The 24,671-nt window shown below is 40.6% G+C and overlaps 1 protein-coding gene across 1 annotated transcript in view; it reads right to left on the bottom strand.

Annotated features, from left to right (window-relative positions):
- Positions 1 to 525: 525 nt before the first annotated feature.
- The window catches only part of USP8 (ubiquitin specific peptidase 8), a 42,739-nt gene continuing 18,593 nt past the window's right edge, over positions 526 to 24,671 (bottom strand). Inside the window, exons 6-21 of the mRNA XM_018576712.1 lie at positions 23,373 to 23,424; positions 22,776 to 22,929; positions 19,130 to 19,292; positions 18,325 to 18,469; positions 17,737 to 18,005; positions 16,189 to 16,605; positions 14,365 to 14,442; positions 13,866 to 13,940; positions 13,526 to 13,779; positions 13,114 to 13,326; positions 9,552 to 9,762; positions 8,700 to 8,702; positions 6,188 to 6,424; positions 3,821 to 3,963; positions 3,590 to 3,719; positions 526 to 1,234 (exon numbers count right to left, since the gene is read on the bottom strand). Coding sequence (XP_018432214.1) covers positions 1,049 to 1,234; positions 3,590 to 3,719; positions 3,821 to 3,963; positions 6,188 to 6,424; positions 8,700 to 8,702; positions 9,552 to 9,762; positions 13,114 to 13,326; positions 13,526 to 13,779; positions 13,866 to 13,940; positions 14,365 to 14,442; positions 16,189 to 16,605; positions 17,737 to 18,005; positions 18,325 to 18,469; positions 19,130 to 19,292; positions 22,776 to 22,929; positions 23,373 to 23,424 — 2,730 coding nt within the window. The 3' untranslated portion in view covers positions 526 to 1,048. The remainder of the gene's footprint in view (positions 1,235 to 3,589; positions 3,720 to 3,820; positions 3,964 to 6,187; positions 6,425 to 8,699; positions 8,703 to 9,551; positions 9,763 to 13,113; positions 13,327 to 13,525; positions 13,780 to 13,865; positions 13,941 to 14,364; positions 14,443 to 16,188; positions 16,606 to 17,736; positions 18,006 to 18,324; positions 18,470 to 19,129; positions 19,293 to 22,775; positions 22,930 to 23,372; positions 23,425 to 24,671) is intronic.

The following is a 24,671-nucleotide window of genomic DNA, read 5'->3' as shown; positions in this document are numbered from 1 at the left end:
TTGTCGACTCTATTTTCCAGCAGTTTCATTGGCTGAACCAATATGTGTGCAAAGGCTTAAATATTTGTTAACATGGAGTTGGTGCCTTTTATAGTTCTGCATATCAAGCGCCTTACTAAATTATTTACATCCTAGTGGCTTGATGAGCTATGCCACAGTTGCTGAACCCATAAACTAAATAAAGAGGTTTAATGCAGGCTGGCTGTGTATGCATAATCGGGATCCTTCTCACAAAGTACTGCTGCACAAACACACTTTGAACTGGGCAAACTTGTGCCCATACGTAGGGATGGGAAGGGCTTCACCTGCACCTAGCTGGCTCTCCCTATAAGGTTTGGACAGGGGCTCTCTGAGATGGTTGGGTAGGGCCTACAGGAACGAATGTTCAAGAAACAGTCTCTCCAGGGGAACTGTTGCTAAAGTCTGATTTCAGTACACTCTAGCTGCTTCCACTGTGTGAAAATGACAGGTGCATTTTAGTATACTGTATTATAATTATCAAGCTCTGCAGTGATGCAGAAGATTTGTCAATTCAAACAAGTACCGTGATTTCATTTCATTTTATAATTCTAGACATCCTCATAAGATCAGGCATCCTGGGATAATAGACAATATGTTAGAGTGCTGAAGAGTAACACCTTTATATAAATAGAATATCTAACAAAAGGAAAACTGTAGTAGTTATATACACAGCAATAATGTGCAAGTTTTGCAGTCCTCGATTCAAATACATTCCAAATATGCTTAGACCATTTCTATGTCACAATAGAGAAGCATACGCAAAAGGGAAGAGAAGGCCACTACAGACAAATTGAAATGACATATTCAGGGTTACATACGGACATTTTCAAGGCAAGTCTATCTATTTCTTAAACCGATGAGGCTATAGGATCATTTTCATGAGTAAGTTATAATGCTGATTCTCTCCTGTAATTCATATTTCTGCATTGGCATTCTCACTTTCAGACCAGGTAAAGGAACGACGAGTCTTATTTCCTCTCTGCAATGATTGGTCACCCAATTATGGAATTTCTTTGCAGATTGTCCTCTATGAAGTCAGCTCTGAGACTCGAAAATCCAATGACGTATAGAACAGGATATATGCAGCAGATGTCTTCACAGATGACACCGAGATGTCGGCTACTTCATGGTCATCGAATTTATACCACTTCTGTTTCAAAGCATTTTTACAGTACGCTGTGTAGTGCCCTCCATCCAACCCTCCATAGTGATTCTGTGTGAAATACAATTACATGCCATCAGAACAAATCTGTTTTAGGGCTATGAACAAAACACGATTTCTCATAATAGGTAAAAAAAAAAAATAAGTGCTGCCTTAATGCATTAAAGGCAAAGTCCACCTTTAAAAATAAAAAAATAAATGCACAATTATTGCTAAAAGAAAACAAATTTGCTAAATTTTGCATAGAATCTAGTAGAGCATTACAACCAGAGTCAGTAGATCACAGGTGCAATGCTCTGCTCCTGCAGATTCTCTCTTCCATCGCTGTTACTGAATGTCTGTACCGAGGTACAGCCAGGGACGTAAGAATGAATAGACTACAAGTCTTGTGACGTCACCGAACTTGTGAGAACTACAATACCATTGAGAACTACAAATACCTCTCCATGGGGGCAGACGGGACTTGCAATATATGATATGGGTGTACCATGAAAACAAAGTATAAAAAAGGTAAACTTAGCCTTTAATGCATTCAAAAGAATTCATATAATAGTGTAATCGATTCACCATAGGACACTAACTCTGCTCGTTTATACTGCCTTGCAAACTGGTCAAATACAGTATACCAAATGCAAATTATTATTATGATTATCATTCTACAGGATTTAGATAGCGCCAACAATTTGCAGCAAAGTTACAATACAATTTACAATACAGTTTCAGAACAATAGGGTTGGGAGGGCTAATGGGTAAGGCTCTCCTCTAGAACAAAGATTGATATATGTCAAGTTAGGGACTACTTGTCAACTTTATTAAAGTAGTACACACTAGGTGAAGGCTTGCAAAATGTTTACGCACAATCTGTACAGCCATGTTACAACATTTTAACTGTACAGCCATGTTACACAGTCCACCAAGGCTTGTGTATTAGGTCAAAGCTACAAGGTTTGCCATGCAGAGGGGTGTTGGAGAAATTTGTACCATATCTAAGGCTTACATTAGTGGGAGTCAGTTGTAATGTTGCAATAATACATTATGTTGCAACTGCTTGTTATGTATAACAGCAATTGTGTATTTTCGCTTTTTTTGTTAACAAATGCTGACTTTTTTGTGTGCAGGAATGGAGTCTCTGCCAAACAACATTTGGACACATTACGGTCATTAAAATGGGTCCGTCATCCACACTGCACATTACTGTTTTTTATTGTTGTGGAGCTTTGTGATACACATGGTCCAGACGCAGTGTAAAGGATGGAGGGCCCCGGTAACGTCGGTGGTTACCAGGGCCTCCCTGCTCCTCCAGGCCCCCCAAGTGGCGAAAACTTCTAGGGCAGTTGTGACCCTGGAGGTTCCGCCACTGTATAGAGGACTATAAATCCCAGCAATACATAACACAGCAATGCAGAATATCATCAACTACAGAGGACTACAAATCCCAGCAATACATTAAACAGCAATGCAGAATACCCTCTGCTATGGAGAAATACAAATCTCAGAAATTAAAAACAACAGGGGTGCCCATTAGGTTGATCGCAATCTACCAGTTGTTTGCAAAGCTAAAGCTGGTAGAGCCCAATCGCAAGTCGGCTCGCTGCCAAATGTGTCGGACGCTGCAGATGGGGAGGGGTAGAACGCCCCTTCCTGCCTGCAGCATCCGACACACTCGGCTGCACTAGCACCACGGGAGGACAGAACAGAGCTGGAAGGACAGTGGGGCACAAAGCCCAGAAAACATGAGGAGCCCGGGGAGAGCCGAAAGAAATAGTGGGCAGAGACATCCTCGGGAGGATGTGAGTCTGCAAGGATAGAGGTGCTATCCAGGTAGAGTGTAGCTTGCCAGCAGGGAAAAGGACCTTAGATGCCAGGACGGAACCCATTAGGCACCAGGAGAACCCTGAGGACACCAGCCATGTAAAAGCAGCAGCAGAGAGGCTGAGGTTGTCTCTGCGTTACACTCCTCCCCTTCTGTAGTGTGGCACATTTGGCAGTGAGTTGGCTTGCCAACGTGCTCTACCAGCATTAGCTTTTCGAACGACTGGTAGATCGCAATCAACCTAATGGACACCCTTGCTATAATGTATTGCTGGTATATGTAGTCCTGCATTGCTGTATAAAAGGTTATACAGCAATGCAGAATACCAGCAGCTATACAGGACTACAAACCCCAGCAATACATTGCACAGCCAATCAGCATTGCAGAATACCACCAGCCACAGCCCCCAACGTACCAGCCTACCCCCACAAGACATGGCTTCCCCTCAGCCTCACCTAAGTGCTAACCCCTGCAGCACCTTCTTTTCTTGGACAATTGTTTGGTGATACAAAAACACGCAATGACTACATTATGGACAAAAACAAACGATGTAGCTCTAATACTAAAGAGTTTGCTAAGCTTAAGATACTTACAGATACTCCAAATAAACTGTACTTTTTAAATGTCTTAGGTCCTATGACATACTGTGACAGGTCAAGGCATTCCAAGGGAAAATCCACACACGTCTGAAGTTTTTGCTTCCACCGGCCCTCATAAGAAAATCTAGAGACACAGACAGAAGGTCAAATGAATAAATGTGTTTCTGAACCAACCTCCCCAGAAAACAAACACAAAATGAGTGAAGGTGAAGAGGAAGAAATTACCGCTTTAAGTGCACAAGGAGAACGGGTGGTAGTTTCCATATCTCTATTTTCTTTGTGGAATCTCTTCGAGTTTTACAATTGCTGCAGTAGAATCTATTATTATCTGTGAGCTTTTCTTCCTTGGAAAATGACTTAAGGCAATCCTGAAAAAAACACATTATTTAGTGTCTACTCGTTAGAATGCAAGAACATATAAACAATATTCGTCATTCATAAAGAGTGCTGCATGTGTCGCGGTTGCAGAGTGTGCAAAAAAAATATATAGGTGTCTATTTATTAACACTGGTGGAAAATAATGAGACCAGAAATAGAGTGGATTGGAAAATAAAATAAGGAATCTGGTTGCTATGGCTTGTTTCCAATTGTCCTATATATAAATACCTGTAATAACTAACTACTAAAGTTATGGATCAGGACAGGAAGCAAAACTTGCAATCTACATCGCTTAGATGTGTTTGTTGGCGGTTGTATCTGCTCTTAAGGGCCTGTTCACAAGTAGCCCATTAATTTAAACATTTGGGTGTCAGGGTTCAGCTCCCTCTTTCCTCCTACATTGAGAACAATTTAGGTCCTTGTGATCGACTCTCTTCAGTTGAAGACTAAACAATGTAGGGATTTACATTTGGACCTTATTTATGGGAAGAGCCAATATTATCTAAATTATTTTCTTGCCAAAATTGTTATATACCCTGGCTAACTCCCCATGGTACATCCACAAAAGTATTTACGTAATATTAATTCTATATGTAGATCTTTTTTTATGGCAGGGACGTAGTCCTAGAGTGGCTCTGGGGGTGTTGCAGTATCCTTGTTCTCTGGCAGGTTTAGCCTTTCCTAATTTTCATTTGTACTATCTGGCAGCCCAGTTAGTGGTGGTACATGATTGGCTGCTCCCTAATGTAAGAAATGTCTGCACAGCAACTGAAGCTGCCATACTTATCTCTTTTGAATCTTTGCGGAAGGTCCTGTATAGGGGGATTTCCAGTTCTCAATCGAGTACTGGATACTTAACTATTGCCTTTTAGGACTGTTTGGGGAGCTGGCACTAGATTCTGGAGCTCAGACCCTTATCTGTATTCCGCCGTTTTATCCATTCTACTGGTATGGAGTAGCCCTGAGGCTCCTTCTCTGAGTTGCTGCAGACGTATAGTTAATCAATCCCTTCATTTTTATAAAATTACTTATGCAGAACGGGGCATATCTCTATATCTAGCAGTTTAGGTAACTATATCTAGCAGCTTAACCCTTCCATGACCAGAGGCCATTGGCAGAAGCCCAGACCCAATATAGCAGTGTCCATATGCATTGGTTAACTTGTGAATAACTAATTTTCCTACCTAAATTTGTGTTTTCAAGTACATAAAAGGCTTTTATTTGGCACATAGTTTTAACAACCTGCCCATATGTTATTTTTATTATAAGCTGACACACAAAAAAAACAAAACATTTTAATGTCTAACACTGTATTTATTTCCTTCTTTGCTTACAAAAAAGCTCCAGTGATCACCACAAATGGCAGTCATGGTGATCACATGATCAGAAACCATATTGATTGGTTTTCAATCACTATCTGGAGACTTCTAGTATTTACTTGGAGGCAACCTCTTAGTACTGTGAAGTTCACATTGGTAACAGACAATCTAAGCTGGAAGCTTTGTTTACAAACCTCTGATCATATGATCATGAACCATGCCCATTGATTCCTGATCAGTACCTGGAGATGTCAGTAAATGCGCACCTAGTTCTCAGCTAGAATGTGGTTTAACATTTACATGGCAAAGGGAACTGTAGAATGTTATACAGATTGATGCTTTATCAGATTCTCTATCAGTAAAAAGCAAATTTGAAACATTCCCAGGAAGTACAAACGACTACTTTGGAGTATAGAAAAGTATAAAGATATCCATGGATGCTGAGACCAAACAATTGTTATATTTGTGGCATATTCATGCATAGTTTTGCTCTGAGGAGGCACCCCTAGAGCTTGCCATCGCTCCAACAATTATCAAGTGGTGTCTGCAAGGGTCACAGACCCTCAAATAGTTTTCCAGTATGAATGCAATCACTGCATGGGTGAAAATATGCTCATCACAGTGGGTACCTTGAGAACAGAATTGGCACACAATAGAAACGGGATAGTCATTCCTACAATAACCTTTATAAAATACTAACTGGAAAAATAAAGAATATTTTTTTTTTATTTAGGTAAAGTGCAAAATATATACAGTGGATAAACCACAGACTGAAAACAAAAAGAAAAGAACATAAAGTAGATAAGAACTAGATATGCAAACAGCTGTAATTACAGATATGATACCACACACACAAACACATAGAAATAAAGAATTATTTGCTCTAGATAAGTACCTGGAGGGAACATTTGCTTGAGGATGGAAGTGGCAGTGACAGGTACATAAAAGCTTCAAAGGTTCGGGATTTTTTGTGGCATGTTAGACATTGGACAGTTGACTTGAACTGACCCTGGAAAAGTGCCACAATGATCGATTCGTTAAGTTGCTTGTGTTTGATCCAAGCTGAATCCGCAGTCTGAGAATCACTTAAATGTTCGTTGTTTTCTTCTTTGTGTCTCTTCCTGTTATCTGCCTGCAATTGAGATGTGTGTCATTCCACAAATAACCTTTATAGAAACTGAAGGACCGTACTATGCAAGTAAATGTCAGCTATGATTACTTATTGACAACATGTTATGTTACCACAGAGAGCAACGATAGTAATCATGATAGCCTTTAACACAGCAAAGTGGAGAGCTGTGACAAATGTAAAGCTGACCATACACAGAGGCACAGGTAAACATTTTGGGGGCCCCTTGCAATTCCAGGCTTTTACGGTTGACTGATACAACACTGTGCTTTTCAAAAAACGTTCTACCAAACATAAACTAGTGCAGATGTGCACTTCAGGAGCAAATTCATGGACTCGCCTTACTTGAAGCAGCAAACAAAATTCTGAATGAAATCTTTTTCCTATCTTTATGGTGTCATGAAAAACTGAAATTCCTTCATTTAATACTACAGTCTAACAAAAGCAGAACTGCAGCTTACATCTACCACAGAGATCTACTGAAGTATCCACACAATGATTCTGGATGATGCGTAGTGGTAAGTATGATAGAATTCCTCAATGTGCAAGTCAAAATTCATGAGCGATTAAAGTACAAATTATTTATTTTTAAACCCAATATGGGTTCTCCCACCCCATTCCTTTGTACAATGCCCCCATACAGGCCTCAGGTGCAATGTGGATCCACTTCCCATGTATCCAACCTGGGAAGTGCGTATATCAGGGTTATTCACAAAAGGGTGAAGAGAACTGAACAATCTAGGCCAAAATAGCCGATTTGGAAAATGTATCCAATTCAACACACTTTCCGGTTCAGCTATGTTGTCCTAGATTGTTCACTCCCCTCCTGTCTTCTTCAAACACTTCACCCTTTTCTGAATAAACCTCTTGGTTTTCAATGAGGACCTGCGCTACTTAGAACAGAGAGAAGATACTGCTATGTGCTTTCTGCAGCACATCACAGTGTTTACTCCACACTGCGCCTGCAGTTTACAAGTCATTAAAAAAATGCAGGCTGCCATTTGGAGCCAGACACTCCCAACATCACCCAAATCCTTTCCCAGCATTGGCCATTTTTAATATTAAGAAAACGTCAGAAACGAGTGTCCAAGAGTCACACATAAGTCTAAAGCCATTCTGGCTGTTTCAATTTGTGGTCAAAGATGTCTGTGTGAATATTTTTGTTCTTTTAATAAGTTGAAAACCTCAGATTCCTTTTGTATGATGGTGCTGTCACAATTGTGTTTCATTCTGGAGCCTATTTGAATGAGTTTGCTGATATAGCATTTGTGCTAATGTATGGCTCTGTTTTTTGTCTAATGGTCGATCCAAGGCTAGATTTGGATCTCCAATGAAGATGACATGACCCATATAATGCAGCATTAGGGGAGAATGGCATTAATGGAGAAAATTAATATTCTAAAGGAGCATGGTGCTATAGGCTATGCTATGTAAGAGCAAACCCATTTATTGCAATTCATCTGTAGCACAAGCAAAACTTTTTTCAGGTGTTCGAACCTTTGAGGTTTTTTGGCCTTTGTGATTCCACTGGGGAGATTTTCCCCACACTTTTTATATCAATGAAAATGTTACCAGGCTAGGAAGTGACTGACAAATCTCCCACAGGGACAAAGTCAGCAATTAAAAAAAGATAATACCATGGGAGCTGCTGTCAGCACCTTTCCACTCGACATCCCTCAATCAGCTGATAGGAGCCGGTTGAAAGCCGGTTGCTGTCAGAATGCAATGCAAACAGCAGGGTAATTCGTTCGCCAACGCTCGCAAGCTCAAAATCTGTTCTATTTCTTTCAGTTAAACGAAAAAAATAGAACCGTGTATATCCCACTTTAGCCCAGAAGTCAATCCCATAGTAACATAGTGAATCTAATTTAATGGAAGGACAAAGGAGGATATTCTGGCCAACAATGGCGATAACAGGCATCCAGTGACTGCTACAGGTTCCTCTTCTGCCTGTAAGCAATGTTGACTACCAAGTGAAAGATTAGAAGGGTGCAGGTGAACTGTGCCAGAAGCAGATATTTCCCGTTAGTTCAATAGAAAACAGATATGCAATGTATAACCAAGACAAACATACACACTAAATGGTGGTAACATAATGGAGAGGACAGTCCATAATGCACAGCAAACTACACACAAATGTTCTACACACGCGCACTCATCTACAGTGAACAGCATAGCTGCACGCATTCTAGATACAAGACATAAAAACACCTATATTGTAAAAACAAGACAAAATGGGTTTTTTTTTTTAAATACACCAAAGACTTTGCTTACTTACTCTCTAAAGGGTTCATCAAAGGACACATAAAATGGAAAGCAAAGACAAAAAACTTAAGTTGAGCTTTCATACATATTGTCACTTACCATAAAAACAATTACAGGGGGTCATATGGTGGAGGAGAGGAGAAGCCAGCCAGCCAGCTTTCATTTTATAATCAAGCTAGTAAAATCATAGCTGGAATGTGACTGGTGACTCCCCATTTCTGTAAATCAGCCATTATAAAATGCACAGCTTTAGGATTCCCCCATCCAGCAGAGACAGATCATATTTTAAAACCACTGAATGACAGTTGCAGATAAGGACTTGCTATGCTTAGATAGATATCGTATTTTAGGGCCCTTTACTGCACTGGGGTTGGATATTAGGAGGATGCACATGTGTAGTACAGCTCAGTTTATCAATGAGTGGTAATTGTACCCAAAGATGTATTTTTGGCTTATTTAAGGGGTACATCTGCTTCTTGCATTAAACTTTATACAACAGTTTACAACTGTGTCAATTTCATTCAAAACAGATCTGAATGATCTTGTAGTCATTTAAAACAAAAGAAATAGGTTTGGAGATCATTTACACGCAAATCATGGGTTATGGTAATGTGCATGTCATGAGGAATTTGAAATAAAAAAGACCCACACAAAGGGGTACTCAGAAACATCTTAAAATGGGTATATGTATTAATACTGTTAAGAAAAACTGTTGTCAAGAACCAGAAAAGGTTAGTTAAGAAAACACAAATTAATTATTTACATATGGAAAATCCTCTCTTTCTGAATGTCCAGTCTCTACACTATTTCCCATTAAAATTTTATATAGCAGTGGAACACACACTTTAAATACATAGACCATTACCTTATTGAGATCTTCATGGAGTCCATCCATTAGGAAGAGAAGCAACTCCTGCGAATCTTGCTGGCTGTACCCAGCAAATTGATCATTGATCTTCCCAATCGTTACTTTAAAATCTCTAGGGCTTATAAACTTGTATTGACCAGTCCACAGAGCTTTCATTACAAAGCCAAATTCTTCAGCCACTTCTCCTTTATGGCCCAGTAGATTTGATCTGTACAGGGAAGATTTAATTTACTCAAATTACATTGAAGACTCAACACAAAAAAAATAAAACAAAAAAGAAGAAGTTATTTCAACTGAGAACTGGTATGGTAACAGAGAATTCGGTAAATCTGCATGTTAATCCTTGTACAGTAAGGCTTCATGCACACGGTGATCGAAACTGTAGCTGGGGATACCTGCTGCAAGGAAATGCGGATTCTTGCGGCAGGAATCCCAGGTGTGTCTATACGAATGCGACCGATGTGCCCATTTAATTGAATGACAGACTGACAGTGGCTGCATCTGTCCGTAATTAATCATACATAAAACCTGCGGTTTTTGATGGTTGGCCCTGGATGTAGACAGAATCATCTATCCTGAACCGCAGGTAATGATTCCATGTACGATTACATTTAGACAGATGCGGCCATTGACAGCATGTCATTCACTTGAACAGATACAGTGGCCACATCCGTATGGACATACCTGGGACTCCTGCCGAATCTGCAGGTTCTTGCCACAATATTCCCAGCTGTAGATTCAATTGTCATGTGCATAAGGCCCAACAGGGATCAATAGCTGATAACTAGCATCCAGGACCTCTGGTGCCATTTAAATATGCTTCATTCAATCCCGATAAAAGATGATGCTGTTTTAAACTACACCCATTACTTAGCCTTACAGTGTAGGATAATAGTAATACAAGCTGTGTGAATGGCGGTGAGAGCAGAGGACGGCAGGCCAGCACCGCAACTTTTTAGACCAGCTGCTTACACACTGCACTCACTACAGGCTCTCACAGCACCGCTGTGTTTTATTCATATGGTAAAGTGAAGATTTTACAAAAAAAAAAAAAGCAGCTGCTGTTTGGTGCTGTAGGCGTTCCCTAAAGACTCATCTCTTCAGGGAAGCCTATCCCACCTCAACCTAACCAATGAACCATCAAGTTCTAAAACAATGAATCCCCTCACAGCTACCTCCTCATGTATCACTTGCCCCTCCCTTTTAGATTGTAAGCCCCCAGGGGCAGGGCCCTCCTTACCATTTTGTCTTGAATTGTATTCGGATTGCAATGTCTTCCTTATATTGTGAAGTGCTGCGCAAACTGTTGGCGCTATATAAATCCTGTATAATAATAACCTTTATATGAGTATAGTGTTACATAATGCAATTGAAGATTGGCTGTACCTAATGATGTGGTTTCTGATGATCTTTCTAGCCAGGATATAAGCATTTAGTAACTATGCAGTTATATCTGCATGTATAGGACAGTTTAAGGCTGGGTTCACAACTAGGCGTATTGAATATGCGCGTTTGTCACGCGTTTTGACCGCGATTCGCGGTAAAAAAACGCGCGTTTCCGAGGGCTACTTGGCTGTATCACAATGGAAACGCGAGACCAAAACGCCCCAAAGAAGTACATGTACCTTTTCAGGCGTAGGCCGTTTTGTAGCGCGTTCAGACGGGCTGAAATACGGAAAGGTGTGAACCATACCCATAGAAAACAATGGGATTTTCAAGTTTGTACGTTTTGTAGAGCGTTCATAGAGCGTTGAACGCGCGACAAAACGTAAAGGTGTGAACAGGGCCTTAATGTGCAAGTCTTGCTGGTTTGATAGAATTATGTTACCAGTACTTAGTATTAGATGTACATTTATGTAGGATCCTGAAAGTGATTGGCACTATTGTAAAAAGTTGTTAGGAGTTACTTTTTTTTTTTTTATAACTTGCTGGCTAAGTGTACATTTATTAATTTGATCCTTTTTTTTACCATTTTTATCTTGGTTGAATACAGACTCTTTTATGAAGGTTTTAGGGCATTTGCCTACATAACAATAGGGTGAACCTGGCCGAGGATTTAAAGGTTTAAAAACGGTAACAGTAAAATTATTAGATACCACATGAACACTTCAAAGAGGCTGTCAGCAGATATCTTATGCTTCAGGATCCCTGGAGGGTCCCTCCCGGATCACTCAGAGCCTATTCTAAGTAACCATGCAAAATGTGTATAGCTATGTTGGATCCCCTGCCACCCAACTGACAATGTTGATCAATTGGTCAGGAATTGAGCATGTCGCTCTGTGATGGGATGTGCCCCATTATCACTATGAAGAAGTGGAGACTCTAGGTGAGCTCCAGGAAACTGAAGCAAAGGTATGTAGTCAGATAACACTTAAAGCGGTCACCTTAGTAGATATTTTGTCCACAAGAGGTTGACTCCAGACTCAAACGGAATAAACTGCTGACCTTTGCTAGTGCCACTTGTTTTGCCTTTAGTCATAATTCACAGGTTAGAAGATTGAATTATAGCCATACACAGGACAATTGCAATCACCTTCAACTAGATTTTAAAAACAAGAAAACTGATCAAGACAACCAACCAGCAACAGTTGCCTTGATCATATTTGTGAGGTAAACAGGTTTTACTTCCTGCCAAATTGCCATGAGTACATGTGAAATGCATGATGAGATCTGATCTACAATCATAAGTGGTGGAACAATTGCTATTGATAATGGCTCGGACATCACTTGCCTTTTTTTGTGGAGAGCCAAAAAAGCACAAGTGTAAAGGTGACCTAACCTCCAGGGAAAAATGTAGAAATGTCACCAGCACACCAATCCTTTTAAGATAGCAAAAGCTTCATTTATTGAAGTTTTTTGTCATATGACCAAACAAGCGCTTTCGGGACCGCGCAGGGTCCCTTCATCAGGCTTTAGCATTGACGATAGCCTCATGAAGGGACCCTGCGGTCCCGAAAGCGCTTGTGTGGTCATATGACAAAAAACTTCAATAAATGAAGCTTTTGCTATCTTAAAAGGATTGGTGTGCTGGTGACATTTCTACATTTTTGCTGACATTCGTGGCGCCATCCGCAGTCACTGCGAGCACCCCCACTACAAGGGACATATCGGTAAGGAGTGCGACAAGGATAGTACTTATTGTCTAACCTCCAGGGAGACACACAGGACAGGAGTAAACCTTAAACGTATTACTTGCTAAATTCACTAAAGCCATTACAGGAAGAGCAACATATAGCGCTTACCCCTCTACTTTCACAGAGTTCACATACTGAAGTATTTAAGATACAAACGTGAAAAATAATATGAAACTAACTGGGTTATTCACAAACGGGTGAAGTGTTTGGAGAAAAGACAGGAGAAGTGAACAATCTAGGTCAAAAATAGCCGATTTTGGGAAAATTCTCCAATTCAGCTCACTTTCCAGTTCAGCTATGTTGTCCTAGATTGTTCACTTCTCCTGCCTTCTCCAAACTCTTCACCCTTCTGTGATAAACCCTGTATATATGTTCACATCATGCAGTCATTTTTTTTTTATATACATACTCTTTTTATAGGTTACCTGTTTATGTCAGCCTGGTAATAGCCCTTGTGAAAGTACTCTGCTAAGTGTGGAGTGTTGCACAAACACTGTAAGATGGAATTCATGTAACAAGTATTGCCCAGATTCCGCAGGCCAGTGAGAGCTGGACCAGCACCTCCAAACACAGGATTCAGGCTGCGGATCTTGGATGCAGACAGCTTTGTAATTTCAGTTTTAGTGTGAGCTGTTGGTCTAAAAGAAACAAACGTTTTTCACATTAATATAGATCAATGTTCAATCACAATTTAGTATCTCTAATAAGATCTCTATACAAAGTAAAAAAAAAAGTGTTTAAAACCCTTGCTGAAAAATGCATAAAAGTCACAATCACAGCATTGAGAAAGAAGGAATGTGGGGAATATATATACGCATTTGTGAATAATATACTTACTTATTTTCACGGTTAATTAGAGGGATTTGCTTCCTCTTCTCCTCATCTTTTATAGCCTGGGTTAAGTCTGGTGAAGAGTAAGATCTCTTTAACTTGGTTTGCTCCTTGTCTACATCTGTGTGCAGCTGCGGCCTGACTTTCTGAACTGGAGTAGAGCTAGAAGTAGATGTTGCAGCCATTTCCGGTGGATACATGTGAACCGTGTGAGTTGGAGAATGATAATACCGGTAAGTACCAGTTACTGGTTCAAGAAACTGTAAGGGATGACAAACGTGCATTAGAATCTACCTACGTGAAACACATAACATGTTATATACACGCAAACACACACATGTATTACCTTGACCCAACCTTCTGGCATTCCAGGTACAGTTCTACCCATCTCTTCACTTCGAGCTCGCATCAAGGGCTCCCTCTGAATCAAAACATTTGTAAGTTAAAATGAAGGATAACTTGCAGGTTGGGCTATCAGTTGAAATTAGATTACCACTTAAAAGCTTAAGAGCCTCTAAAGGCCCCCACCAAGAAGTGTCCACACACATCTTTAGCAGCCGGCGGTTCTGAATGCATGGCTGTCCCCTCCCTCCTCACACACATTCCTACTGGCCAAGAAGCCAACCCATCACAGTGATGGTCCAATAGGAATGTGAGGGGGGATGACAGAAGGAAGCGTAGCCATAGCAGAAAGGGAAGAGGACTTCAGCAGGTGTGTGTTGGCCCCTCTAGGTGCATACCCTTTATATCTGCTAGCAGCTCTCCTTTATAGTTTTTCAGAGTGAAAGTCCCTTTAACTAAATAGATATGATGAAAAAAAAAAAATCTCTTAAAATGATACTCACTTTAGGCCTTTCATCTTCATTTACTTCTTTTGTAATAACATCAGCTTTATCATCAGGAGTGTTTTTCTTTGCTTCAGTCTGTAAAGTTACAATGATTTTTCTCTATTATTCAACATAATGTATCAGTAGAAAAAAGACAATATGCATCTGCTTATTTGACTAATACAGATCAATTCAAAATTTCCATTAACTTGGCTTTAAATCCAACCCCTGAAAAACTACAACCTCATGGAAATCAAAAAAAGTCACATTTTCTTGTAAGGGCAGAGCCTTCTGCTGCCCAGAACCTGACTTCCCAGGTGCATGTTCACAAACCAGCCTCAGCATAGGAGATTATCGCTTTTTACTGCTCACAGGCACTTCCTATGTATTGTGTACAATGTACCAAAAGACTTCATTTTTATAGAGTATATACAGAAGAACACATCTGTAGAATATTGAGGGATTTTATGCCGATTGTGTAGAAGCGGACTTGTCCTCTTGAACTAACTAAAGGGCAGATTATTTATGTATGTCCTGGTTCATTAACAAGGAAAAAAAAAAAATCTAAAAACTTCCAGTTGTCTAGGTCCTATGTTGAAGGTTGGGATTGTGATGGCAGTAAAAAAATATATATATAAAAAAAGAAAAAAAAACAAGCAGCGATATAATGATGGCATACAAACATAAGTAGTGAACTAATAAATTAACCTTTTACTCAATGTCTGCCAAATTCAGGTATACCTATGTAGATTACAGCTATCAAGGTTGAGCTAACTTGTCAGCCGGAAAAAAAAAAAAAAGCTTCCTGCACATGTTTTACCAGCAAAAGGACTTGTTTTTCAGCCCATTTGGTCCTGAAATATATACTGCCCTGCTGCAAAAGCAGAACCATCCTAATAAGCAGTGCCGTCTACATCTCCCTGTCTTGAGCCTGTAACTGACAGTGATGGAGCAGCAGCAGACCGATTAGTCTATGCTTCGTACTTTCCTATTATGAGCAGCCTTCTTGTTAGCACATTTGCATGCAGCACAGATGACTGATCCCTGCTGCTTCTCCCTCCTCAAGTCTGAGTGCTGCTGTACAGGTGAATAAAGCAGACTGATACAGAGTTAGATGTAGGTACTTAATTTGTTTTGTTTAAAACAAAAAAACAGAATACTTTTTTTTTTTTTTACACATACAGTAACTACATTATTCTTTTAACAACTATCTAGAGTTCAGCCTAAAGCAGGGATGTCCAAACTGCAGCCTTCCAGCTGTGGTGGAACTGACTGCAAAATTCTCAAAGCCACAGACATGACTCCCGGAGATGCTTCATGGGATTTGTAGTTTCACCACAGCTGGAGGGCCGGAGTTTGGACATCCCTGGCTTAAAGGGTACTTTCACACCAGCAGCCACACTCAACTGCACGGCTGCTGGTGTGCGAGTCCCTTGAACAGTGCCGATGCGCTTCATTCAGTTCTTTGGACTCACTGCAGTGTGATGCGGTTGTACTGCGTCTCACTGCGGTGCGCTTAAAAAAATTACTGTATGCCATACTTTAAGCACAAAGCACTGGAACACGGTGGTGTGAACCAAGCCTATCCATGAAAAGGCAATTTGCCTCATCTCACATTCGGGATGCACTAGAATAAAAGGCCAGCGCAGCCCGAACGCAGATAGTGTGAACCAGCCCTAAACAACAGAGGTTTGCATTGCAGGGGAATGTACTATAACATTGACTTTCCAAGGCACACTGGGTGTGCTGGGTTCAGGACCTTCTGGAAAAATAAGAACAGCCTACTTGAAAGTGATGATAATTATGTACAGCAAATCAGTGTATGAGGACACACAGCCTCACCTTCTTTAGAATGGGTGATATGGTCACTTCTTTCTTTCTTTCATCAGAAACATTTTGGTCAGCCCCTGTGCTTTTTATTTCCCTCATTTCTTTCTCTGTCACACTCTGCTTTTTCTTCTCCTGCTCTGGTTTCTTCTGAGGGGAATCCTGGTCAGGCTCCTCAATACTGTTCTTAGTGTCTTTTTCTTCTGGTGCACTATCATCACTGACATCCTCCACAGTCCTATCCATCTTCTCTTTCTTTTCCGGAGTGTTTTTATCCATGTCTACTTTGGAGGGTTTGGTGTTCAATGCTGGTTTTGTGGAACGATCCGGGATAACTTTACCATTTATTGCTGTTTTACCGTCTTTGACTTCAGTCTTAATTTTCTTGGGGCTTTCACTAACAACTACTGAAGGTTTCTTTGTGCGGTCGATCTACATCATAGAAGAAAAACTATTAGGACAAACGGTAATATACATAAAATCAGAAATGTATAATGAATGCATAACATGGACCTAGCATAAGATGCATTTCTGTCATGTTGAATGCACACTGAGTTATGTCTAAGTGTAAAACCTGCAGTTATGTATTACTTCTCCCAGATATCACAGTAATTCCTCTGACAGTGCCTTTGTGTTCTTTTCAGGCTTCATCCACGATCAACATCTAAAACATGGATTAAGATGCTGGCCTTTAGATTATGCTATCATGTTAATCCCAGTGCCTGTGTACTTCTTGGCTACATGTACACATGTTGCTTCACACAGATCAGCTCCATCTTGCTGCCTCCCATGTGGTGACTGGCTACAATTTTACAGTGTTAAAAAATCTAAATACTAAGGAATAACTTCCTCCTGTCGGTGGGTTGCAGCACATTGTGTAAAAAAGCAAATATTCTGCATTTTTCCCACAATGCACTGGAGATCAGGTTTAGTCATTGCCCATCGCATTTGCATTACTTTAAGGCAGCCCATTCACGTTGAAAGAGCTGCCAATGCACCCCACGGCAAAGGAAACTGCAACTGAACCTTCCACAGACCTCGGTAATTTTCTCTGAACATTTGATTAAAAATATGCATAATAAGATTACCGGTAATAGGAAAAATAAACAGTCAGAGGATTTATAAAAACAGGCAGCTGAATTTATATGCAAATATCAAGTATTCCTGTAAAAGCGAATCTCAGACCCACTCCCTTCCCTTGAGGCAAGCAAGTTCTCAAGAGAAAGTAAAACACCTAAGGCCTGATTAATGAAACTGGAAACCAGAAAACAATAGCCCAAAGTTATAGTGTAAAGTTGTAAATTATTTTCTGCTTATTGTACAGAAAATTATTTAAATTAGGGTTAGGTAACCTTCAGCCCTCCAGCTGTGGTAAAACTACAAATCCCATTAGGCACTGCAAGACTGACAGCCACAGGCATGACTTCAAGAAGCAGATGAATGATGGGATTCGGCTGGAACGGCAGAGTTTGACTGCCCGTGGTTTAAATGTATGTTAAAAAAAAAAAATCATGCTGTATATGCACAAGTATATATATTGTAAGTATATATACCAACGCTTACATGGGGTATAGACTTTGCAGGATCGGAAGGCTGGACTTGGGGTGCAGGCTCCGGCTTCTGTGTTACAGCAACAGGTTCTTCAATTTTCTCTAATTTAATAGCTTTTATTGTTTCTTCTTTACTGGCATCAGGTAGCTGGGCAGCCTGAGGTGTCTGTACAGGAGAAGGTTCAACTTGGGCAGAGGGTGATGGAGTTGGATTAACTGGCATGGACGGAGAAGAAGCTGGCAGAGGTGGAGGCTCTTCCAGAGAGGGGTAGCTGAAGTTTACTACAACAAAAGTAAAATAATATTGCAGTTGAGTAAAGGATACCAGACACATACTATACACATCATTGCACTGCCCAAGACACTTGACTGGCCATCCAAATATACACAGATTACAGGTTAGATTTCTGAGAAGAGGAAGTTCTCTCCTCTAGTATACCAAAGTTCAGAGAAGTTAAAACAGCTTAATCCTTTCATTTACAAGTGTGGATCTAGTTTGTTTGCACTTTGGACACCAGGAGTGGGGTAAGGGTGTCAAACAATGGTACTAAACTAACCTGCCAAGTAAAAAGCAGGAGAAATGGATGAGCTGTCAACTCACATGACAACAGCGTCTTTTCAGCTTGGGTTCGCCTAGGTACAGATACCTTCCCATTTGTGGTAAACATTGGGTAACACAGCAGCCAATTCTCATACCCTCCGTCCAATATGAAAGGCTCACTTTTGAGAATCGTTTTAGTTTCCCACTAGAAGCAAAACAAAGTAGGACATTTTTACATGCTGCTTTCACATTCATTTAGATGTTCCTACATTTCACATATTTGTTCTGTAAAGTTTGAAAAATCTAGTGTGAGGACCTGCCTTAATAAATACAGATTAATTGGATAGATGATTAGATAGGTGCGCATATTACATACGTTTGGTAAATCTCAAGTCGATTATACAAAGATTGTATAACCTGTATGATGAGCCCACATGCTGCAATTCCTAAAGAATTTCCATTAAATTTACCAAAACTATGTAATATGAGAACCTAACTAAACTATCCAATCATTTTGTATCCAATCAGGAAGGTGAAAAGAAAAGTAGAGGCATTAAAAAATATAAATTAACTATTATACAGAGAACAATTATGTATATTCAGGTATATTTTTCTTTGTATAGCTGTAAACTTCAGTATCTACCCTACACTAGCAGATAGTCTGAATCTGACTGGAAATCACAGACACTTTCGGTCTTTAGTTTATGAACGCTTTGCCAGGAGCATGCAAACGTCGGCATTGCCAGAACAGCACAGGAAAGCTTTCAATGTGCAGCAATGTTCACATCTTGTGGACACCAGCGAAACCCTAATAATGAGGGAGAACATTCATTGATTGTGTATAGCTTGCTTCTCATGGACATACCTTATAGAGGGCATCTTTTAAACTCTGTAGTGTTGTCCCAAGCTTTAAATCAGTCACAGAGCTGAACCAGTCAAGCAGCACAATGTAATCGACATGGCCCCTTCTATCCCATACAGATTTCGATGCCCCCGGAAGGTCACTTTCAATTCTGGATGCTGTAAACCTGACAGAGAATGTTTAGAGTGTCAAACTACTTAAGTTATAACAGAGAAAGATTTAATGGACAACTACTGCATTACACATACACACAAGGAGACAAAGGGAATATACCAAAAAAATTTTTTTCCACCGCGATTCGCGGTAAAAAAACAGCGCGAAAACCGCGCGTTTCCGAGGGATACTTGGCTGTATCCCAATGGAACCGCCCGACCAAAACGCCCCAAAGAAGTACATGTACTTCTTTGGGCGTAGGGCGGTTTCCCGCACGTTCGTACTCGCGGAAAAAAGCCCAGATGGGAACCATGCACATTGAAAATAATGGCATTTCCCTGTTTGAGCGTTTTTCCGCAAGTACGAAAGCGCTGAAAAACGCCTAGGTGTGAACCCAGCCATAGGGTATGGGACAAACCATAACTGTACCTGAAGTGCTGGATCAGTTCAAAGAAGAACTCTGGGCAAATTACAAATGAACCCTTGAAAAGGGGCTACCACAGCACTGTTAGACCAGTCCCTGCAGCCTCTCCTCCCCTGGGCGCTGGCGGTCTAAGCCCCGCTGAGGTCCTCGCGTTTACTACAAGTCAAATGTCGATGGACAGTCCACAGCCGGATCGCAAAGGGGGAGAGAGGCGAGTGCAGGATTGAATGAGTGTTGGTCATTTTTACAGCACTGAGGATTAAAGAGAAACTATACCCACCAACTTAATGTCTCCTAGGACAGTTACTGTTAAGGCAGCCAACTGTCAAGGTTGCCAGTGTGCTTATTTGAGCTCCCAACCAAACTTTCAAGCCTTAAAATGGCTGATCACATGTGCAGCACCATGGCAACTGCAATCCACATAGAGGCTAAGATGGCACCTTTCTTGGCTGTAAAGGATAGGACGGTGTAGTTCTGCATTAAGCATATAAAAGACGTTAAAGATGGTTATAAGCCCATTGGCAGTGCTATATTTTATTCAGCTTGGTCTGTAAGTAACTGCAGTGTGAAATGGAGAGGGGAGTGAATGTGAAATAAAAAATATTTTAAAAAAAACATTACTACATGTATAACCTGAATACAAAAAAACAGAATTTCATATTTTGGGAAAGTGGTCCTTTATGACAAACATTAAAACTAGAGGTGCACCGAAAAGAAATGTTGAGACTAAAACCGAAAATAAAAAAATATGGGTCTTTTTTCTAACATATTTCAATATTTTATTTTTATCTAACCTTTTTAATTTTTTTATAGTTTATTCATTTGTATTAGCTTTACTGCTCTAAACAGACTCCTGAAACTTCCCTTTTACAATAGAAATAGAGATTCTGCAGCCCCAGCACTGAATGAACAGGAACCCTCTATACCGTACTGAGTGTTCCTGTTCATTCATAAATTGTGGATATAGTATGAGTTACTATAACCACAATCATGAATGAATAGAAAGTGATGCAAATTACTTCCCATTCATACATAACTGGTACATAGTGACTCATACTATATCCAGTTATTTACAAAAACATTCAGCATTTACTGATCGCTGAGTGTTTGTATACCCGCTCTCTATCCTGGATTGGCTTTCACAGGAGGCTGAGGGAGAAGAGCTCGGTCTCATTTGACATCCGACTCCTGCCCCTCACCGCGGGCCCGGCCTCCTGTGACAGCTGTCTCCAGCTGGCTCTCCTGATGTCCCTTTGTGGCTGGACGTACAGTGTACGTCTCCAGTCACGAAGGGGTTAAAGGAGGCTGAGTGGGCGGTGCGGGAGGAGAGCTCTGAGCGTGTCACAGGAGGAGCTCTCCTCCCGCACCTCTCCGCTCATCCTCCTGACAGTTTCTCTCCTCCATGCTGGACGCTACGCTGTGTCAGAGGACACAGAGCAGCGCAAAGCGGGGAGAGGAACTAAGGATGCACCGCAATTTCGGCCAAAAGATGGCCCTTTCGGCATTTTGTCCAACGTGCCATTTTCGGCCGATATGTTTCGGTACATGCCTAATTAAAACAGATCTTACACCATCCTGCGAACAATTAAGCTGGTTTTCATTGATGAGCCTTAGAAAAGCCTTATGAGTAAAGCTGAAATATAGTGTACTCTTTTAATACCTTCCTTTGTCCCCAACCTCCTCCCCCCACCCACTGCTGATCAACATGTAATTAAACATTTTCAAGCAAAACCATTTTGAGGCCCAGTAGTGTCATCACTGGGTCTGTCTTCTGCTCTTGGGTGGGACAGATCAGCAGGCTCCTGTAAACGTTAGCATTCTTTTTAAAAAGAATATGAAGTGAAAAGAAGACATCCCTTTAGATGTGCCTGCTTTTCCCGGTTGGCCACTGGGTGCTGCAACCCTTAGTTGTGCACTCTCCCGATTGGTCGGCTGGTTGCAGACATGGCTAAAGGGATGCTGGGAATATGTTGTTTCACATAGGGCGCAGGAACAAAATGACGGATGGCAGAGAAACCTAAAGGCTGTCAGAAGAGGTCCAAGACTGGTGTGGAACATGGGGTAAGGGATTAATAAGTTATGGATCCTCTAGCATTTTACAAACTACCGATGTTAGACTGACCGGCCTATAGTTCAGGTAGAGAATTAAGATAGGTTAAAGATAGTTGCTGCAGCTTTAAAGGGGTTATATTGTGGAGATGTAAGTTTCAGGCAATTGAAAGTATATAGTTTCAGCAGAGAGTTGAGTGTATTCAGTTTCAGGAGAGAGCTTACTAAAGGTTTAGGAGAAAAAGAAAAGCTGAATTTCTGCCTTACAATAATGAAAAAAAGAGAGCTAATACAATATCAGCACTCTATGTACTTTATGAATGAGCCCAGCGTTATGAAAATGCTTTTCTTGGAGGGCTATTCATACAGGTACACGACAGTATAGTCAAGTATAGTCAAGTGTGTGCGTTTTTTGTTGTTCTTGATGTGACTGCGGCTTTACGATTTCAAGGTTTTGTACAGTCAAGGATCTTCTCTGATTTCTGACTACATAGGTTAAGGTAAGCGTGACCAAAAACTGATCTCAAGATGTTATATGGTTCTTGGTATCCCGGTTCACATGCTTACTTTACACATCTTTCTAATGTCCTGATATCCCTAGCAGAAGTCACTGTTCTTCCCAGCTGCCATGGTCATCACAAAGTAAAATCATGAAGCCTCAGCTTCCGCTAAAACACATTGGTTATAGCCTTGTTGAAGGAGGCCTAGATACAAACCTCTGCAAGTAGAGCTCGCCTCTGGTGACTCAAAAAAACATATGATAATGGTCAGTAAATAAACTAAACGGTGATATCTGTTTTGGGTGGAATATTTAGGGTGTATAAACAGGGAAAGCCTGCCCACCTAGCAGCTCAGTGGAGACAATCAATAGAATGGCAATTCCTAGGATAACAAAATATTTTCCTATGTTATGGAAAAATATGCCCCTTTAGGTCTAATCATCTTTGGAGAAAAAAACCCCCAAACATTCCCATAATTCACAAAAATAAGAAGCAGTAGGTAAAAGCTTCTTAATGTCTGTACCCAGGAGATATGGCCTCTTCAGGCACGCTAATGGCATGCTGAATGTGAGATTCCTCAAAATCACTTGCTTTTCGAACATCCATTATGATGACATTAATTTCTCCGCCCTTCATCATTGAAAATAATTTCTCGGGGGAAATAGATCCTTGAGGCACTATAAAGAAGAAACAAATCACGTAAGAACAAAAGGATTTTTTAAAATATATATATCACATACACTCGTACACACACACACACACTCTAACCTATTGGTATTGTACACTGTGGTCCATGATTTTTTTTTTGCTCTTACACATCTCATATCAACTTATGTGTAAACATGTAATATGTTATGACAAGAAAATTGTTCCGTATAAAAGTTGGCCACCTAATGGATATGTAAGGCTTAACAAACCACAGATATAAGATGGTGTTGGTATGTGCAATGGAGACCTGACTATATTGCGCTCCTTGCTTGGATAAGGAAAGGTGTTGTGTATTCCAGATGATCACCTACTGGACATCTAAATAATAGTCACAGATATCAGATGGCAATGGCATTTGCAGTGGAGACCTGACCTTTCAATAAACAGAAACCTGGAATGTTTAATATCATACCATCTGAAGAGGCTTCCTTCTTAGGCATTAAATCTTTCTTATCACCATTCACCTAAAACAGAGAGAAAAACTATTTTAGAATTTAAAACTATAAGCAAGCAGATAACTATCCTGTCTAATTTTGAATCCAGACAGTGCAAAAAAAAAAAAAAAGTATTCTCAACGTGAAAAGTGCAGAAAGCTATGACAAACGAAAAACTGACTTAAAACGGATTCCACTTTTGCAGCCAAATTGGGATAATGCAGTTTGTTTGTTTTATGTTCCCATTCACATTGCAGAACTTAAAAAAAAAAATTAAGTGTTTGTAAGAGACACCCCAAACCATATATTTTCTGAAAGCATAGGCCCAGTAGAATAAAAGGATGGTGCTACTAAATTTGTAGGCCCTGCGATAATTGCGCAAATGTTTGTAAAATCAATCTGAAACTGATAAAAATACACAATTCAATTGATAAAAGCACACTAAAATCAGTATCAGTGCATAAAAAAAAATACTTTTTGGACTAAATCTAAAAGATAAAACTATAATAAGTTAAGAACAAATATATTTGTACATTTTAGGGATGCACCGATAGCGATACTAGTATCGATATCGGTGCCGATTCCAAGTATTTGGGCAAGTACTCGCCCAAATGCTCCGATGCCTAGCACGAGTACTTCCGGTATCAGGAAGCCGGGCAGCGCGTCATTACACGCTGCCCGGTTTCGTGATTGACTGGAAGCTGGCCTCGTGAGGTAAGGTTTCCTTACCTTAGTATATGTAGCCTGTCATCCCCCGGGGCCTCTCCAGTGAGAATGCAGCCTTCGTCCGGTACCCAGCCCGAGCCGTCCAATCAGGAAGACGGGCGCCGTCTAATGACACGACGCCCTGCTTTCTGATTGGCCGGGAAGCTGGCTTCATGCTCCCTCGTCATCTCATGACAAAAGAGCATGGAGCCGGCCTCCCGGCCAATCAGAAAGCAGGGCGTCGCATCAATCAGAAAGCAGGGCAGAGGCCCCGGGGGATGACAGGCTGCACATACTAAGGTAAGAGGGGACTTATGTTAAAAATCGTTTGTGCACTGTGTTAGTATGAGTTGTGATAAAATGATACAGACGTACATTTATTCACAACAAAGCGCATCACTGCACAGTAACGCGTCACAATGCTTTGCCATACACTGCCACACAGTTACATTGTGTGGCGTAGACCACAATACGGTGCACACTGTTGCACGTGTATGTTATCTGTGTGTGTTAAAACATTTTGTAATCTTTTTTTTTTTGTGTTGGGGGGGGGGGGGGGGGAGTGCTAGTGG

Source organism: Nanorana parkeri, unplaced genomic scaffold (assembly GCF_000935625.1).
Source record: "Nanorana parkeri isolate BGI_ZX_2015 unplaced genomic scaffold, ASM93562v1 scaffold74, whole genome shotgun sequence".
Taxonomy (NCBI): Eukaryota; Metazoa; Chordata; class Amphibia; order Anura; family Dicroglossidae; genus Nanorana; species Nanorana parkeri.
This window is presented reverse-complemented; position numbering and strand designations above follow the sequence as displayed.